This window comes from Protopterus annectens, chromosome 12.part0, assembly GCF_019279795.1.
Source record: "Protopterus annectens isolate FY-2018-M chromosome 12.part0, PAN1.0, whole genome shotgun sequence".
In the NCBI taxonomy this organism is placed as follows: Eukaryota; Metazoa; Chordata; order Ceratodontiformes; family Protopteridae; genus Protopterus; species Protopterus annectens.
In genome coordinates this window covers 501,153,556-501,174,001 of record NC_056746.1, presented here as the reverse complement: position 1 = coordinate 501,174,001, position 20,446 = coordinate 501,153,556, and the positions used below count along the sequence as shown (strand labels likewise).

At 38.6% G+C, this 20,446-nt stretch overlaps 1 protein-coding gene across 2 annotated transcripts in view; it reads right to left on the bottom strand.

Annotated features, from left to right (window-relative positions):
* The window catches only part of IGSF6 (immunoglobulin superfamily member 6), a 106,560-nt gene extending 86,361 nt beyond the window's left edge, over window positions 1-20,199 (bottom strand). The window contains exon 1 of one of the 2 annotated variants that reach the window (XM_044089622.1): window positions 19,915-20,199. In XM_044089622.1, coding sequence (XP_043945557.1) covers window positions 19,915-20,035 — 121 coding nt within the window. In that variant the 5' untranslated portion in view covers window positions 20,036-20,199. The remainder of the gene's footprint in view (window positions 1-19,914) is intronic. The other variant, XM_044089621.1, reaches the window with a different exon arrangement.
* Between the last annotated feature and the right edge of the window lie 247 nt (window positions 20,200-20,446).

The window sequence follows — 20,446 nt, the reverse complement described above, 5'->3', positions numbered from 1 at the left end:
TTTTCTGTAACAGTGAATGACCTTGGCATATGAAAATATATGTGTGTGTGTGTGTGTGTGTGTGTGTGTGTGTGTGTGTGTGTGTGTGTGTGTGTGTGTGTGTGTGTGTGTGTGTGTGTCTACTTGTTGTGAGTTAGTCATTTTCAGCCTGTAGGTTTTTATTCTCAGTTTTCTCATTTTAGTCAGTTTTACCTCAGGTTTCTAAATAGGAAGCATTTTCAACATGTGAGTTGTGAAGCAACTTCCTCTTAGAACTGATGGAAAAAAATGAAAGCCATACTTAATTTTATATTCAGTCAAACATTAACTACTGCAAGATATTAAAATGAGACTTTACATGCTAAAGCTTTATCTGCTCCATGTACTACTACTTACAAAAGGAAAACTAAAACAATAAGTGTTTACCTGCTTTCAAAGCCATAAATCACTTAATGAGCTGAGTCAGAAAGGCAGCGTAACACATTATGTTGCATTACAGTAAGTCAGGAACAGATTACTGGCACAGACAACAGGCAGAAACAAATCTGTTTTTAATTCTGCCACTGCTGCTTGCTGGTCATTACTGGCAGGTTTAACTGCCTAGTATGACAATCGATCATAATAACTGAAGCAGAGGTGCTTAACAGTTGCTGACATTGGGTCTCATGCTAGAGAAGTGCTTAATTAGTTTGTCTTTTTCATGGTATCACAGCGTGATCACCCCACTCCATGGACTACAAAATGTGTTGTGCACCTCTTTGATGGCAGAGAGGTGCATAACAAGGTTGTGTTTGCCAGGATTTTGGAGTGTAATCAACGTATGCCATGTATGACATCATTACTTTTTGTCCTTTTTACTGCTTTAATTTATTTCCTCCCTCATCATTGACCCTATTTACATAACTGTGAGAGCAAGAGTTTTACCAAATATTCACACTGAAACTGAAAGATGTCCTACATTATTAGTGATGCTGAATTCTGTATTTAATTGATTTATGGTCATTTCATAGGTTGGAAGCCATGGTGATGCAGCGGTTACCATTGTCACCTCACAGCAAGAGGTTCTCCCATTTGATTCTCGGCTGGAGTGCCTTCTGTGTGGAGTCTGCATGCCCTCCCCACGGTCGAGTGATGTTAAAGACATGCAGGTAGGTGCGAGGGTGAATGGGTGTGCCTTCGTTGAAGGTTGGATGTCGGGCTGGCAACTTGGCATTGTAAAAATCCACTGTTAATTATGAGCGGACCGGAGTTCCACTGTGGCGACCCCTAACCAGGAAAAGCCGAAAGTCAAGTATGGGCATTTCATAGGTTCATAGGTTGATAGGTAGGTACTAGGCTATTGGCCCTATGGCCTATATAAGCCTAGCCAAAAAGGTAGTCTGGCTTTCGCCACCTAAGAAAATTATTTTCCTGTGCCCTTGTCGAGCAGAGCCACAGAAGTAATCCCTGGGGTGAATTTCCTATTTCCCATCCAATCATCAAGATTTTTCTTGAAGAGTGCAAATGAGGAGCTTTGTTTGATATAGATAGGTAGTTTGTTCCAGAGTATGGGAAGTCTCTGGGACAGGAATCTATCCCTCCAGCATGTTCTGTTTATTGTGGTGACAAGGTTTAGGTCCCTAGAGCATGTAGCTGAGAAGGACTGAGACTTCTTTAAGTGGAGCATGTCCAACAGCTCTGGGTTTGTCATAGCTTTGTATGTCAGGCAGAGATTGCCTCTGAGTAGGCAATATACAACGGAGTAAAGTTGGAGTTTTTTGAGATGGTCTGCGTAGGGCATCTGTTTGAGGGCAGAAATCCTCTTTGTGAGGTATTTCTGCAGCCTTTCCAGTTGTTGTAGATGTCTTGTGAGGTACATACCAAAAGCAGCATTGTGCACTATAATGGGTCTAATGAGTGATGAGTACAGGGGAACAATGACTTCTTTTTCCCTGGATGAGAAACCTTTTGTGCTGAGGTGTGCCACATAGAAGTATTTCCTGACTACTGTGGTGATGTGATTATCAAAGGAGAGACTACTGTCCACCTGTGTCCCAAGGTCTCTTATCGTACTTTCAGTGTTACGTAGACTACCACCTATGTGGTAGTTCATGGTTACAGAGTTTTTACCAAAGGGGATGACAATACACTTTTTGTCATTGAGCTTGAGGCCATGGCTTTGACACCAGGCATCTGTCTCAGTGAGGCCCTTTTGTAGGATGTCCACATTGTTAAGAGTTTTGATTATGGCTCCTAGTTTGCAGTCATCTGTGAACTTTGTTAGCCAAAGACCTTCTGTGTTAGCCTGTACTTTAGAGAAGTAGATACCAAACAGGAGAGGACCCAGGACTGAACTCTGTGGTACTCCACTTGTCACTGGTCTGAAGTCGGATTTGGTGTACTTTCCCAGTGTGGGTTCTGTCAGTGAGCCAGTTGGCAACCCATCTTGTGACATAGGGATTTATACCTAGTTTAGTGAGTTTAGCTATAATTCCAGAGTGGGGGATGGTGATGAAAGCCTTGGCGAGATCTAGATAGGCTGTGTGAACCACCTTACCCTTGTCTGCGGCTTTGGTGACTGCTTCAATGAAGTCTATCAGGTTTAGGAGACATGATCTGCCTTTTACAAACCCGAACTGGTGGGGTCCAAAGTTTGGAGATTACCAATGTCTTTGTTTATAAGTTCCAGACCAGGCTTGTCAGGCTAATGGGGTAGTAGTTCCTGGGGTCTGTAGTGGCTCCCCCTTTGTGGAGTGGGATAACTGTCTCTGTGTGCCACTCAGTGGGCATAAAGCCTGAGGTGAGGCTATGATTGAACATGGTACTTAGGTGGGGTGCCAGTTCGTTCTGTAGTTCATGTAGAACGCAGCCTGGGATGTTGTCAGGTCCTATGGATGCTGTGTTCTTGGCTTTGGAGAGTGTGTTTTTTACCTGTGCAGCCATGATTACAGGAACATTGCATTCTTCCTGTGTAGAAATGGGCCCTTTAGGGGGTGAGAGGGGGATAAGGTTAGCACTGAACCTATCTGCCAGGATGTTGGCAATATCAGTTTGTTCTGTATATTTGTCATTGTGCTGTAACTCAGAGCAGATCTGAGTGTTGCTATTGTGATTCTTGACATAGCTATAGAATGCTTTGTGGTTGTCTTTAGAATCAGTGGCAATTTTGATTTCATAACTAGCTTTGGTGTATTTTATGAGGGATCTCAGCTTCTTACTGAGGCTGACCAGGGAGTTCCTCCAGTCATGGGATTTTACTCTTTTTTTGCAACAGTTTCTTTCTTCTGTTGTAGAGTTTGTTTATGGCAGGGGACCACCAGATTGGCTTCCTGTTTTTTGGAGGATAGCATCTTGGTTCTGTTAGGGATAGCATGATCCATGCACTCATGTAAGTGCTTATAAAGTGCATTTGTGTAGGATTCAACAGTTGTGCCTCTATTGTCCGTCTGCATGGGTGTTTTGAAGTTTGCCACTTCTGTCTTAAAAAGTGTGAAGTTGGCTTTGGAGAAATTTTTTACGGTGGTTTCCCTAATGGAGGGTGGGGGCGGGATGTGGATGTCTTGGGTAAATAGCTTGTGGTCGGATCTGACCAAAGAGGAATTTACCTCTGATGTGGAACACCGGTCACCCATGTTGGTAATGACCAGGTCTAGGATATTGCTGCCCCTGGTGGGAATGTGGATAAGTTGATCCAAGGCAATGGAATTTATGAATTCCAGAAAACGTTGGGCAAAAGAGTTGGTACATGAGGAGTTTTCCCAGTTAATGGTGGGGTAGTTGAAATCTCCCTTTATTAGGGTGTTGGGTTGTACCCTAATATTTTCCAGTGTATCAAGAAATGAGGATTGGGAATCCTGGGGCATGGTGTGGGATCTGTAGCAAGCTACAATTTGGATTGCAGTCTTGCCCAGAGTTAGTGCACTTGGATAATCTCGAATGCATTATGCTGAGCAACTAGCCTGGAGGTGTGGATATCCTCAATGAATATGGACACACCTCCGCCTTTAGTGTTTCGGTCCAGGTTAGGTTAGGTTAGGTTTAAATGAAACAGACAAAGATGACTCTGCCATTTTGATGAACACAACCTGCAGAATCAGTGCTTGACCAAGACACATGAAAGCAGAAAAAAAATGCTTTATGTGGGGAAGGAAAGCCCTCTCCCACACCCCTATATGCAGAGACATTCTTATGTACCCCTTCTCTAATCTGAAGAATTTTGAGATTACCTCATCATGGACAAAAAGCATATTCACCAAAGACAGCTAATTCAGACAAGTTTGTGGCAGACATCAGTTTAACAAATTCTACATTGCTGAACCAGAACTAAAAAATGCTTTCTTATAGTGGCTTTTCACACTCCTCTTGAAGTGGCTACTTAGTATGGAAAATGTTAACATTTTCAGTATGAATGTTAGGTTAATATGTTTAAAAGCAGCTGCTTTTTTATGAAAAATGTTACCATTTTCAGTTTAAGTTAAGATTACTATTCTTAAAAGCTAAATTTTACTTAGATCTTTTCTCTGTGCAGACGGCATATCCATAAAATATCCATTATTAATATTCAGTCATGACATCATGTTTGCTCACACCAGCAATACTTACATTCATAACTCTCTGTGTGAAATGGACTTATCATATAGTAGTAGAAGGAGCCTATGTGTCTTTAGTGGTATGAAAATCTTTCTACCAGTAAAGTATAAAGTGTTTGTCATCTCCTTGCTTCTTTTAGCTATCAGATATAACATGGCAGTTAAACATTACTGACATGATAATCCCAACATCATATTTTCTGCAACTGATGCAGAAATGGGAGTAGCTTGACGCAGACACATTGTAGATATGTGAGTAACATGGTACATCAGTGGTAAGAATTATGACTCATAACACCAGGATCCAGGTTCAGTTCTGGTTACTGTCTACTTGTGTCCGTATGTTCTCCCCATGTCTGCATGGTTTTCTCTGAGAACACCAGTTTGCTCCCATCTCCCCAAAGCATGCTGTTGATTATACTAAATTGTGTGTGTGTGTGTGTGTGTGTATGTGTGCACGTGTGTGTGGATCTGCAGTCAGTTTTGGGACAATCTGGGAGGAGGAGGATCCACCTGCTCTTTGTGATGGTGGCCACCCCCCCCCCTTTTATAAAAGTGATCATGAAAGGGAAAGACAGAAAAAGAAAGATATTTGAGTCTTGTAAAGATGTAGTGAACTGCAGATTATTTCTCTGAGTTGAATACTGAGTCATTTGCCTGACCTAAATTTTAGTTCCTAGTATAATGTGATTGAAATAGTATGTTTTCATGGTCAATAGCTTGCACCACATGCACTCACTGAAACATTATTACACCGATACCACAGTGAGTCTCCAGAGTGCTTGCTAATATTACACTGGGTATTATTTGGTAGGCAACGTTTGGTCTTATTGAACTAAACTATAATATATTTTGATCTGTACAAGCACAGAACTATTTTGAGTTGATTTACCTGCTTAACAATAAGAGAGACATGAGTGAGTGCTAGATGAGGAATTGGTACATTCTGTTTCTATGATTTCTGTCGAGTATTTACAATAACAATGAATGGAAGAGCTTATGAATAGTGCAAGTGTGAGAAAGTAACATGCGTAGGAAGTGAAGCACTGAAAATGTAAAGAATGTCAACACAAAGCCTATATTCACGAATGTGCTGAGAAATACTATACTGGCTTTTCAGAGAAAATAAGTCAGGCAACTGCTGAGAGTATATAAAGGATTACACTAGGGAAAAGAATTGAACATTTTTTGAGACTAACAAGCCAGGCAGTTTATGCAGTGGGAAATGCTAACTATTCTACATGTTTTAACAACAGTCTAAATGTAAAATCTAAGCCATATATACAATGCTTTTGAAGCTAAGGCTACGATGTTTCTGAAACAATTCAAAGTTATTGTTATACAGAATTAAACTCAATATTTTTTCTGTATTGTGTTGGTTGCTCTATGATATTCTGCTGGCAAAATTTGTAGCATGTGAATGAACTATGTATTAGGCTGTGTCCTAAAAGGACCACCTCAAATCCTAGTCCTTACACTTAGTGTCTTACAGGCTGCTGAGAGGTGACTTATGCCTGGCCTACAATGCATCTTGATCCAGCCTTAATGGAACTGTTGCACACTCACAAAATAAATGGTATCAGAAACACCTGATCCGGGGACCTGAATGTCATGTGCAACATAAATGGGATGGGAATGTGTCTCAGACGTTGCCCCTTCTCTGATAGTGTCTGCCATCCATGGGAAACAAAACTCTTCCTTGCACTTATTAAATGGAAACTTGGATCAGGAGATGATGGCGAGTCATTCATTTACCCCAGGTTTGACACCTATGTCTCTGTTAGAGAGAGGAGTTTGTAAATGCTTAACAACTCATGCCCAAGTTTATATACCCCCCCCCCAAAACAAACTAAAGGAACAATACTTTTCTAATATTTCTGGGAAACATGGTAGGTTTAAAAAGGCTCTTTAGGATCATTAGTTTAATATTCTGCTATGATCCTATGAAAGAAAAAAAATCAAATGAGTGAGTACTTTTCCACTGTAAATTAAAAACTGAGTTATCGGCTGCTGAATATAAATCTCATAGCTCTATAGAGTGCAGAGTGAAATCTTACCAGGCTGTTATATCAAATTTAGAGGAAGAATATGTTATCTTGCAAGATTATAAAAGTATATTGCATATCTCACCTTGACATTTCTTGCATTTGTGAATTGTCCTTTATTAGAAGCAAGTGAAATCACTGTTGTTACTTTCTGGAAAGATCTGTACAGCCTCTAAATACACTGTTTTGGTAAGAAACTGCTGGATACTCTGTGTAAGCCATATTTATTATGAATCAGTATCTATGCAGTGTGTGGAAAACACTGACAAATGCATTATGCAGCACTTAATTTTAATAGGAACCGACTGCAGCAACTTGCATAATTTTATACAACACTGAATCTTGCCAGGTGCTGCAAGTAATCAAGAAATCAAGAGTATTAGTCTGCATATAAATGTTGTCTGAAGAGTAATGAAACATCTGTGGTAAAATGTATGAGACCCAAGTAGAGGAAAGCCTTTCTAAGTAGTAAATTGCTAATTTAACATACAAGAATATTTTCCCTGTATCCATGGAGAGGCTTACTCCAGCAATACAAGTTGGCCTTTATGTCATACCTCTCTACCTCTTAGTGCAAGAGATCTGGAGAAAGGCTAAAATAATGGGGGGGGGGACAAAGGCCCTAAAATAGGGACAGATTTTAAATATTACTCTCATAATTTCAGAAAGTTGCTAGAATAGTAGGATTTGTCTTGGCATGTATTTACTGAAGGATAAGAAGTCTGAAAGTCAAATGTATGGCATTATTTAATCTTCAGTGATTTGTAAGAAAACACATATTTTATGAGGAACAGCCTAAAATCTGAGGCAAAATCTGGGCATTCTGCGAAAATCTGGACAGTTGAAGGATATGCTTTATGTCAGTTAAAGGGTCGCCTGGAAAAATATGTGTTGGTGTTATATTAAAAGACTTGCAATAGTCTGTACATAATAAAACTGATGGCATTTTATGAGACTAAAGTTGCTAAAAGGTACCTTTTACTGAAAGGTGAAGCCCTCTGACCAAAAGGGGTTTATTGCTGAGTAAAGCAAGAAAACTGTGCTGATTCTAGACCAAAACACTCAACATGAAAAAGAGGGACTCATTACTGAGTACAGCAAGAAAGTTTTGCAACTAAAAGCCAAAACACTCTAACAAGAAAAAGGGGGTTCATTACTTTGTGCTGCAAGAAAGAGATGTTGATTTTTGAAAATAAACCCTGAAAAAGCTATGGGGATTCAAATAGCTCTGAGCTACATGTACTGAAAATAAGAAGCAAACAAAATTAAAACAAAGTAAAACAATACTTGCCCTGCTATCAGGTTATTAAATAAAAATTCTGCTGGAGTTCACAGGTTCATAAGTTCTTAGGTGTGTACTAGGCTATCGACCACTAGGGCCCTTTTAAGTCTAACCATGCAAGAAAATTTCTGACAAGTTCTGGTACCCTTGATAAGTGCTAGAGACATAGGTGCCAAACCTGGGCTGAAATTCCTATTCTCCATCCAATTGTCAAGTTACACTTGAATTGGGTTAGGGAGGAACTCTACTTCACATGGTGGGCTAGCCTGTTCCAGAGAAGGGGTAGTCTCTGGAATACATACCTATCTTTCCAGCAGGTCCTATTTATATCACAGGCAAGGTTTATGTCTTAGGGATGGGTGATTCCGGTGCTGTTTTTTGCAGATATGCATGAGGTCTATCAGAGTGGGATCTGACAAAGCCTTGTATGCCAGGCATAGATATCATTTCAACAGCCCATAGGAGACAGAATACAGAGATAGGCCATTGAGGTGGTCTGGATAGGACATGTAACGTATGCTCTGTATTCTATCAGTGAGGGACCTCTGTGGAGGTGCCTGGTAAGGTACATACCAAAGGGGGCCTTGTACTCAATGATGGATTTGATAAATGCTGAATACAATAAAACTATGACATCCTTGCATATAGATGCCATACTTTGTTTATAAGTTGCACAACATAAAACAAACTATAGATCCAAAAACTGCACAAAAAAATCAACAAGCAGAGCTACAAGAAGTAAAATATCCTGAAATATATAGGATTAAAGAATGCCTAAAATAAAATATACAGTTAAAATTCAAATTTATTAGTAGCAAATAATTAAAAAAGAATTGCTTTTGTCTGATATAGTTAAGCCTTCTTCAGATAAAACAATTGGTCATATGACAGCCTTATATATAAACTTCTCTTTCTCATTTATGCACCATGTGGTACATCAGGCAACAAACACCTTTCAGCACTTGTTGTTTCTGTAGCAGTTACAGATTTTATGGGCTTAGGTTTCTAGCCCAAGGCCCAAACCACCTCAGCGGGTGCACCACACGCATCTGCATGCACACATTCAAACCTAGGGCCAGTTTAGAGTGTCCAATCCACCTACTGCATGTCTTTGGAATGAGGGAGAAAACTGGAGCACCCCGTGGAAACCCACACAAATGCAGAGAGGACATGCATACTCTGCACAGAAGGCACCCCAGCTGAGAATAAAACCAGAGAACCTCTTGCAGTGAGGTGATAATACTACCTGCTACACCGCTGCATTGTCCACATACAAACTTATTGCATGTAAATTTTGAATGTAGAGCCAAAAATTGTGAAGAAATTTAAAGAGACATACAATGACAATGTATCCAAGTTGCAGCATTATAACTGAATGAATACAAGTCAATTTGTGCCATGCTGTAACCCTAAAATAAACACAATAACCATATAAAATAGAACTACTGAAGACAGTAAATATGTACTTATCAGGAAATGATGCAAGGAGAATATGTAAGATTAGTAAATAAAATAAAAATAGAATAAAAATGATAATGAGACATAATAGTAAATTTGTAACCTCAATTAGGCAAACAATTAAAATTAAATATCACAATAAGTATCAACATAAGCATGTATGACACAATTCTATATGTATACTGAGTTATTTTTGATATGCCTTCATTCTGAGAAGGCTGTTGATTGTTATAATATCATTGAGTCCTGGAGGCATGGCAGCATTTAAAAAGATTTGCCACCAAAGTTCCCGTTGCTCTAATATAATAGGACGTGGGCCACCCCTTGGACTGATGTCAAATTTCTGTATGATGGCAAATTGAAAACTGTGTTCCTCATTTCTAGCAATATGTTTATACAGAGCATCAGTTGACCTAGCTTTTGTAATATCGTATATATGTTCAGATATATGTTGTTTCAGCTTATGCTCTGTTTTGCCTACATAATAGGCTCGACAGCAGGTGCACAAGGCTACATACATGACCACTGAAGAATAACAATTAAATTGTCTTGGTACTTTTATTTTCTTTTTACCAAGCCAGATCTTATCACCAAAATATATATAACGGCATTGTGTACAAGTGCTGCATTTTGACATTTTGCTATTGTAAGAAATGCAGGTACCAGGTAAATTATTAAAGATGTTTTTGAAACTAGTGCCACATTTATAAATGATCCTTGGGCCTGCTCCAAAAAGTTCATAAGTATCTTTATGGCAAGAAATTAATTGCCAGTTTTTGTTGATGATGTCAGAGACATGTTCTCTATTAGCACTGTAGGTAGTAACAAAAGGATGCCCACAACTGAAAATGTCATTATGAAAGTTATTAAATTAAGTTGCACTGTGAGATATCTGCTTAAAATGTCCAGATGTCCATGTTGGAGAACGATCTGCGTTATCAGGGATATTGTCCACTCTAGAGGTATAGTCACTGGTATTTCCACTGGATGTAGTAAAGGGACATAAAAACCTGAGTGTCTCTAGCAGATTGAGACCATATGATTTACTTTCCGAGATGCTGAAGCTTTTGAATGGAGATCGTTGTACAGTAGGTATCGGGGAATTTATCCTTTTCCCCACTGTATTGTGATCCTGGAGTTGGTATATATAATATACATGAGGTGTGGGTGGAGTGCAGCAAAAATCCCCATAGATTTTTATTATTTTCCGTTGTTCAACTTTTCAGAAAGTCGATCATATGATGTCAGCCATATGATATTAAACTTACTGTTGAGGTGATTTTCTGAAGTAGATTCATTTCTGGGGTGTTGGGCTTTATTTTTACTTCCAGGAGACCATTTTGTGGTCTGACCTTACCAGAGATGATATTACACTAGCGGGTCTGCGACACTCTCCAGTATTAGTGAGGACCAGATCCAGTATGTTTGCAACCCTGGTCAGCGTATTGACAATCTGGTCCAGGGAGTTTGTGTTTACAAAATCCAGAAATCTCTGTGCCTCCATGTTTGGTGTCATATATGATTCCCAGTTAATAATGGGGTAATTAAAGTTGCCCATAATTATGATATTGACTTGGATAGTGAATATTTCCAGTAAACTTAAACACATGTTACGGGTTTCCTGGGCCATAGAAGGGGACCTATATCTTGCAAGGAAGTGGTATGGGATTTTGCCTATGGTGATATGAACATGGATTGTCCTGTTTGACTAGCCTTGAAGTTATTTATTTTTTTATGTAAATGGAGATACCACAATCTTTAGTCCCTGCCTGTGTAGTAGCTGGTCTAAATGTGTGGAAGGTATTATAGCCTTGCACTGGGGGTGTGCACTCTGCAGTTTTAAATCACGTCTCAGTGGCCGCACAGATGTCAGCATTCTCTAGGGTGAGGAAAGCTTGTAGTGAGTAGAGGTTCATGTTTAGACTCCAAGCATTGAGCACAATAGGAGACAACCAAAGAAGGTAGTGTCGGTCAGCTATGTCTTGTAAACTGAAATGGGAGTTTTTTTGCACCAGAAGGTCTGTGATAAGCAGGAAACATGGATGCTATACAGCCCAATGTTGCAAATATGCAAAGTGAAACTTATGCTGGAAGTAAAGATTATGTCTCTATATTCTATGTATACATTTTGTGTTACTTAATATTTTAATTGGTAATGTCCCTTTAAGAAATAATTAGTTAATTAACATTAAGTATTTAAAGCTAGGTGCTATAGTTGAATGATTAGCTCTGATGAAGTCTGAAAAGTAGTAAGACAAAAGTGTTTAACGTATGGTTTTAAAAGTTTTTAATTAAAGTTTTTTTTTTCGTGGACTTTTGATTTTAATTAATTCACACGGAAGATTCTAGTTCTCCCGTTTCAGCCATGGTGGGACAGATTTCTCATTTTTGTGCCGCTGTTTTTTGGATATTGTCGGGACCAATGAATGTTATATTTTTAATTTTGGAAGTGTCAAAAGGACTTGGTTCAAATTGGTCTGGGAGATTTGAGTGGGACTGGATTGAACATAGGAAAACGTGGGTGGAGTGAAGCTAAAAGAGTATTTTTGCACACAAACATTAGTAATGACCTTGGAGCCAGAGAGGAAGGTACCATTGGAGATACATTCAGTACAGATCTGTTGGTTACTTCCAAACTTCTTAATATAGCTGAAGAAGGCCTTATGGTTGCATTTTGAATTTGTTTGAATCCTAAGTTCATAGTTGGCTTTACATTTCTTAATGGTTAGTTTGATAGGCTTGCTTGTCAAGTTTAAATCCCTTTTATAATGATAAACTGGACAACTTTTAGTAATGGCCAGGAGTCTTTTCTTTTTGTTATAGAGTTTGTTGATGTAGTAGTTCAGACTTGCAATTTTCCTTATATCAGATGGGTATGGACACCTTAATGCATCTAGTCAAGAGGGAATAAAATTCTGAGGAGTAGGTAGTAACCACAGTTACAAGGTTTGCTGAAGAGGTATACCATTTCTGATTATCAACAAGATCAGTAAATAGTAAATTATTGATTTTGGAGTAATCTCTGAAAGTAGAGAAGTCATTAGGAGCCAGAAAGCAGGTTTACATAGAGAAGATCACAGTGAGATGGTCTGATTGATTATGGAGGGAGGTAACAGGCAGGGAGGTGCAATTAGAAAATGTTTATGAGGACAAAAGCAGGAAAAGTAACATCTTTAGTGGTAAGGGGGCAATGTAGTCAAATGTATTATCATTTACAAAGTCCTGAAATCTCTGGGCATATTTTTGTTAGTAGGATATGTTTACCAGTTTATGTGCAGATAGATGAAGTCACCCATGAAAAATGTTTTTGGTTTGATCGTTAACTTTTCTAACTGGTTAAGGTATTCTGCATACTCTAAAGGGGTCAAAGATGGGGATCTGTAATTGGCTATAAAGTGATAATCAATTTTATTGAGAGTAACTAGGACTTGACCAGTTCTGGTAAAAGACAATGAGGTTATGAATAAATGCAGATAGTTCCCAAGACAGCTGCCAGTAGATCAGCATGCATGGCTGGCATTGTACTCTGGAACATAGGGAGTGCTATCACTACAATGAAACATTGTATCTCGGAAAGTAGGGAGTGCTATCACTACAATGAAACATTATATCCCGGAACTTAAGGAGTGCTATCACTACAATGAAACATTGTATCTCGGAACGTAGGGAGTGCTATCACTACAATGAAACATTATATCCCGGAACTTAGGGAGTGCTATCACTACAATGAAACATTGTATCTTGGAACGTAGGTAGTACTATCACTACAATGAAACATTATATCCCAGAACTTAGGGAGTGCTATCACTACAATGAAACATTGTATCTCGGAACGTTGGGAGCACTATCACTACAATGAAACATTATATCCCAGAACTTAGGGAGTGCTATCACTACAATGAAAAATTGTATCTCGGAACGTAGGGAGTACTATCACTACAATGAAACATTATATCCCGGAATTTAGGGAGTGCTATCACTACAATGAAACATTGTATCTCGGAACGTAGGTAGTACTATCACTACAATGAAACATTATATCCCGGAACTTAAGGAGCGCTATCACTACAATGAAACATTATATCCCAGAACTTAAGGAGTGCTATCACTACAATGAAACATTGTATCCCGGAACGTAGGGAGTACTATCACTACAATGAAACATTATATCCCAGAACTTAGGGAGTACTATCACTACAATGAAACATTATATCCCGGAACTTAGGGAGTGCTATCACTACAATTATTTATTTATTTTATTTTACATTTGTTGACCGGGCTAGTCTAACTGGACATAAATATCTGTTTTCAGTAGAGGCCCGGGGAGAAAAGCTCCAATACAGGCAGTAAACAATGATTTCTTACATAATGCATAATATAAGTAACGAAAACAAATAGAGGTAGAATAAAAAATTTGTTTCAACACGTAACACCTAGTAAATTAGGAGATGAATCTAAACTACATAGTAATATAAAATGCTTTTAAAAACAGTAAGAGTAAAAAAATAATGAAATAATGAAACATTGTATCTCGGAACGTAGGGAGTGCTATCACTACAATGAAACATTATATCCCGGAACATAGGGAGTGCTATCACTACAATGAAACATTGTATCTCGGAATGTAGGGAGTACTATCACTACAATGAAACATTATATCCCGGAACTTAGGGAGTGCTATCACTACAATGAAACATTGTATCTCGGAACGTAGGTAGTACTATCATTACAATGAAACATTATATCCCGGAACTTAGGGAGTGCTATCACTACAATGAAAAATTATATCCCAGAACTTAGGGAGTGCTATCACTACAATGAAACATTGTATTTCGGAACATAGGGAGTACTATCACTACAATGAAACATTATATCCCGAAATTTAGGGAGTGCTATCACTACAATGAAACATTGTATCTCGGAACATAGGGAGTACTATCACTACAATGAAACATTATATCCCGGAACTTAGGGAGTGCTATCACTACAATGAAAAATTATATCCCAGAACTTAGGGAGTGCTATCACTACAATGAAACATTGTATTTCGGAACATAGGGAGTACTATCACTACAATGAAACATTATATCCCGGAATTTAGGGAGTGCTATCACTACAATGAAACATTGTATCTCGGAACATAGGGAGTACTATCACTACAATGAAACATTATATCCCGGAACTTAGGGAGTGCTATCACTACAATGAAAAATTATATCCCAGAACTTAGGGAGTGCTATCACTACAATGAAACATTGTATCTCGGAACTTAGGGAGTACTATCACTACAATGAAACATTATATCCCGGAACTTAGGGAGTGCTATCACTACAATGAAACATTGTATCTTGGAATGTAGGTAGTACTATCACTACAATGAAACATTATATCCTGGAACTTAGGGAGTGCTATCACTACAATGAAACATTGTATCTCGGAATGTAGGGAGTACTATCACTACAATGAAACATTGTATCCCGGAACGTAGGGAGCACTATCACTACAATGAAACATTATATCCCGGAACTTAGGGAGTGCTATCACTACAATGAAAAATTGTATCTCGGAACGTAGGGAGCACTATCACTACAATGAAACATTATATCCCGGAACTTAGGGAGTGCTATCACTACAATGAAAAATTGTATCTCGGAACGTAGGGAGTACTATCACTACAATGAAACATTATATCCCGGAATTTAGGGAGTGCTATCACTACAATGAAACATTGTATCTCGGAACGTAGGGAGTACTATCACTACAATGAAACATTATATCCCGGAAGTTAGGGAGTGCTATCACTGCAATGAGAAATTATATCCCAGAACTTAGGGAGTACTATCACTACAATGAAGCATTATACCCCGGAACTTAGGGAGTACTATCACTACAATGAAACATTATATCCCGGAACTTAGAGAGTGTTATCACTACAATGAAACATTATACCCCGGAACTTAGGGAGTGCTATCACTACAATGAAACATTGTATCCCAGAACTTAGGGTGTGTTATCACTACAATGGAATCAGGTTTCTGTCATTATATAAATGTTGATGTCTTTGAGATTAAAAAAGCCCTCAGGTTAAGAGATTTGGTATTTAGGCTTTTGGCATTCAATAGTGCTACCTTGATATTATCCAGATTGGAGTTTGGTGTGTTGAGATGTCCATCTGGTGAACTCTGCCTAAAAGAGGCACTATGGAGATAGCAAGGTTTTAGTCAGTATGTGAAAACTAAGGAGTGAAAGATACAAGTCATCCTTGTCAAAGCAGGAGGGGCTAGTGACCATTTCAGCCATGCAGACACATTTTAGACCCCCTTTGAATGAAAACTAATTTACTAGCTAAGTACTGAAGTCAGTTATTTTATCCTTGAATTTAGGCATCATTGTTAGGGATACTAGAATGTTCCTCAGTGTCAGGGCCTCACCCTCTTTTAAGACATGAACAGTGAACTCTACAATGCCTTTCTGCATTTCCCTCAGTGTAGAATATGCTAGGTCAATAACCCCCACAGGGGCAACCACATAGGTATAACTGCATCTGGGAATATGCAGGGACCTAAGGTACCTAGTGACCTCCTTGATCCTTGCACCAGAGGGGTAATTGACTATCAAATGATCCCTTATTAACCTGCTAAGTGTTTCATCCGTATGTCTTACAATGGAGTCACTGATGACTAAGATATTTCTGGGATTTGCTTCAGGCTTTTGTGGGACTTTAAGAGTATAAAGTTACAGTGCAGGTGACTCCAAGTAGTAATGCATGTGACTGCAGATATGGGTGGGTGTGGTGTTAGTATTTGTGATATGTGGCTGAGATAAGCTAACAAGATGTCTGGGATCACTTGAAAAGTTATACAGGGATTTCTTTAGTACTTCAGCATATTTAGTGGTAGTGATGTTTTAGTGCTATGATAATGTAGTATTGCTGTTGTGATGTTTACTGATAATGGACAGGATGGTGAAATTAACCTCTTATTTTCATAAATAGACATCTGTCACAGGTGGAACCAGTATGTGTTAGTAGAAGTGGGTTATCAGGAAACATGAGGCAGTTGCTATACTGCTTTAGAAAACTGCTAGTAAGTCGACTAAAGGTGAGACTAATGCAGGCTTGAACACCATGGTAACAGGAGGTGTTTTTTCTGTGCTACTAATTGCAGAGATGACAGCTAATTCAATTAACACAGAGTACAGATCTAAAACCAGTGCAAAATAGTGATGGTTGTGAACACACAATGTAAAAGGAGCTTAGTTATAAAAGCAAGTGTATCAGTTGTGAATGAGATTTAGTCAGAGGATAATAAGTTACACATGTGATTAACTGTGGCATCAGTTACACATGTGATTAATTGTGGCATCAGTTACACATGTGATTAATTGTGGCATCAGTTACACGTGATTAATTGTGGCATCAGTTACACATGTGATTAATTGTGGCATCAGTTACACATGTGATTAATTGTGGCATCAGTTACACATGTGATTAATTGTGGCATCAGTTACACATGTGATTAACTATGGCTTGTTCAGGAAGTTGATGCCTCTATGTCTTTAATAACATTACTGGAAAGATTGCAACATACGGCTGCATCTTCTTTAAGAAGCCTTCACATTCAGCATTAACGTTCTCTCCTAACAAAGAACACTAGAATAACAACATATTACAACACCAGGAGTACTGCTAGCATCATGGGAATAACATACCATCTTCCCTGTTAGCATGATATTGGCATTCATGTACAAAATGCCACTTTATATTCATATGAAAATACACCGCAATATTTAAAGGTAAAACACTGAAACAATGGGAGGTTTGCCCTCCTCATATCACTGAGGTTCCCTACTTCTTTACATGGGAAACTGGGGGGACCTTGCTCCCTACACTCTCAAAACTTCCTTAACTCGGAGACAAGATTATATAACTTAACAATTGCTCTATGTCCCAGTTCAAAGTTACACACAGTCAACTAATCAAATATAGAGCGCAATCTCACTCTTCAACAAAATGGAACAAGTATGATACCAATTGGCAAAATGAATGCTAAAATATGTATATGTTTTACTCTCGTTCTTGTGATTTTGGTCAAGGCTGAAAAAGATCCATGAATCAGTTTACTTACCCATTTAACAAAAGGTAAATAAAAATAAACAAAGTAATCTCACAGACAGCAAATGCACTCACAAGACTGTATGAAACCATAAGGAACGTTCAACAAAACAGGAAATTATTCTGCATCTTTTAATGATGTTTAAGGAGTACAACTATGTTTACCAATCTGCAGATTTGACTACTGTACATTAAGTTTTGTGTAGCAGAGAGTCATGGCACAAATTCATGTAGCATATATTCATATAACACCAGCTGCCTCTGTATTGCATTGCTTTTTGTTGCTTATCAACATAAACACAAGCACAGAACATCAAGAATCTTCTTCTTCTTTCGGCTTTTGCCAGTTAGGGGTCGCCACAGCAGATCACCTGTCTGCTCATGATTGGCAGTGGAGTTTTACAGTGTCGAGTTGCCAGCCTGGCGCCCAACCTTCCACAGAAGGCACACTTTAGAGTGTCCAATCCACCTAAAGCATGTATTTGGGAGGAAACCCACGTGACCACAGGGAGGACATGCAGACTCCACACAGAAGGCACCCCAGCTTAGGATCAAACTGGAGAACCTCTTGCTGTGAGGCGACGCTAACTGCTGCACCACCATGGCTGCCCATAGAGCATCAAGAATGTTGTGTCATTTGGCTTTTCCCGGTTAGGGGTCACCACAGCGGAACTCCGGTCTGCTAATAATTGGCAGTAGATTTTTAAGTGCCAAGCTACCGGCCCTGATGCACAACCTTCAACGAAGGTATGCCCATTCACGCATGTCTCCACACAGAAGTCGCTCTAGCTGATTATCGAACAGGACAACGTCTTACTGTGAGGCAACAATGCTACCGCAGCATCAAGAATACATGATACAAATGTCTGCAGTGTTTTAGCAAACATTTTCTCGAAGTGTACATCATGTAAAACATGCACTTGAAATTGTAAAAAGAGCTTTCCATCACTGAGTGCTTAATTAAGGGACAATTGATACTAGTATTTTTAGTTGTAAGGACAAAGACAAACTGCTACACTAAGACCGCTTATTTTGTTTCACCTTGGTGTGCTACCTAAGAGATGCCCCTCAAAAAAAACAAAACAAAAAAAAAACAGTTCTTTATATCCAGCAACATGGATTCAAGAAATCACTGCAATAAGTGTTATAGTCTGAAACTAACTTGAAGGAGTTAATTTGCAGAGCTATTAAAGGATTTGACACTTCATTTCCATATCTTCCAAAATGTCCTTTTTATCTTCAGAACTCTGCAAGGAAGAAATTTACTCCTCTTCAGCAGTCAGACTCTCCGCCCATGCTATGTGTGTCCTGAGGACTGTTAGAATTCTTAATTTAATTCTGCTTTTCTATCCATTCCTAAAATTCCTTAATTATGTCTGTTCTAATAGCAGCATCCCATGCCCAGAGAATGCCCCATACATTCTTTCATACAGACTACCACTGTAGCATGTTCATTTATGAGCAAACATTTCTATTTTTAACAAAAGCCAATCCTCTGCAGGTAGTACAGACTTCTAATTTTAGAATAAAACAGAACCTATTGTGAATCCAATCTCAGAATTCAAATATCCATATTGGAGCTTAGCTATCAACTTGTCTCATACAGTCATAAGTGTTGGTTTAGTCACTGACCCAGAATCTAGCTTTAGTCCTCTGTAGCTACATTGCAACTATTTACTTCCCTTTACTGGCTACCTTAGAATAACCATTTATATTGTATTACATTTTATCCGTGAAGTGGTGTTTTATGGCAGGATCATTAATCCCATCTGATCATTCACCTCTTCCGCTAACAAAATTGTTCCTCTTGTTTAGTCAGGGAGCAGGACCTTCCACTGAAGATAAACTCCAGAGATTACAGTCACTGAAGATAAAACTTCAAAAATTTGTAATCACGTCAGCACATGAAATCCCTGCTGCTGAAAAGCATCAGCAACAATGCAGACATAAAAATACAATGAGAACATTCATTCTCTGAGTACCTTCTTATCATAATGGCACGGACACAGTGCTTTCTCTGTGCCCAGTGGCATAGGCCTAGAAAGTCATCCTGAATGACATATCATGTAATCACAGCATGCAGACACTCAGTGCACAAATGCACCTATGGGCAATTTAGAGGAGAGTAAATGTCTAAAGGACTTCCCAAACAATGCATGTCATGCCTTAAGAGCCTTTGTAAAGACTATACTTTCTGATTTCTGCATATTGTGAAGCTTTTTAGTATTATTTTTGGCAATAAAACTATAACTTTAAAATGCTTTGTTGTTCAGAAATAATGTGAGGGTAATACAACCAAGTAACACAATACGACTGTACAATCTAACTACTTGCATAAATATGTCTACATTTTGTACTTATTTCTAAAACATTATAAATAATACCAGTGAACTTCAGTTCAATTTACTAGCGATACAACACATAATATTGTCATAAACATATCAATGTTTTAAGCAGGAAAACAATTACCTTCTTTGGTAAGGAGAAGAAAAAGGTTCAGTACAGTGACGATAACTTTCAGCTGATTGTACATTGTACCTCGTGAATGTCTATAGCTTATTCTCACCTCTTTCACTAAGAAGTACCTCATAAAAAGGAGAACTGAACATAAGCTGTCAGTTCAAAATTTTAACTAGACTTCACATGACCCACAGAGTTTAGAGATTTTGCTCAACATAAGTCCTCTGTTTCATCATAGCATGTTTATTCTGAGTGCTTAGTTTTGCTTTTGCTCAGTTTTTATGTGCAGCAGTCATCTTTTTGATACTATCTCACCACAGTAAGGATACAAGGAGGAGGGGGCTGCTACTTCCTCCCTTGTCACTTTTGAAGTCAAATATTGGTAAAAGAGAAAATGGCTTTTTTTAGCATAAAATATTTTGCAATCTATTGCCATATGTGTTTCTGCTGGAGTCATTCACTTCCCTTTTCAGGCTTCATTTATTATTACACAGCTCTTTTTCATGAAGACGGATAATTTCCACAACATATCCAGCTAGCC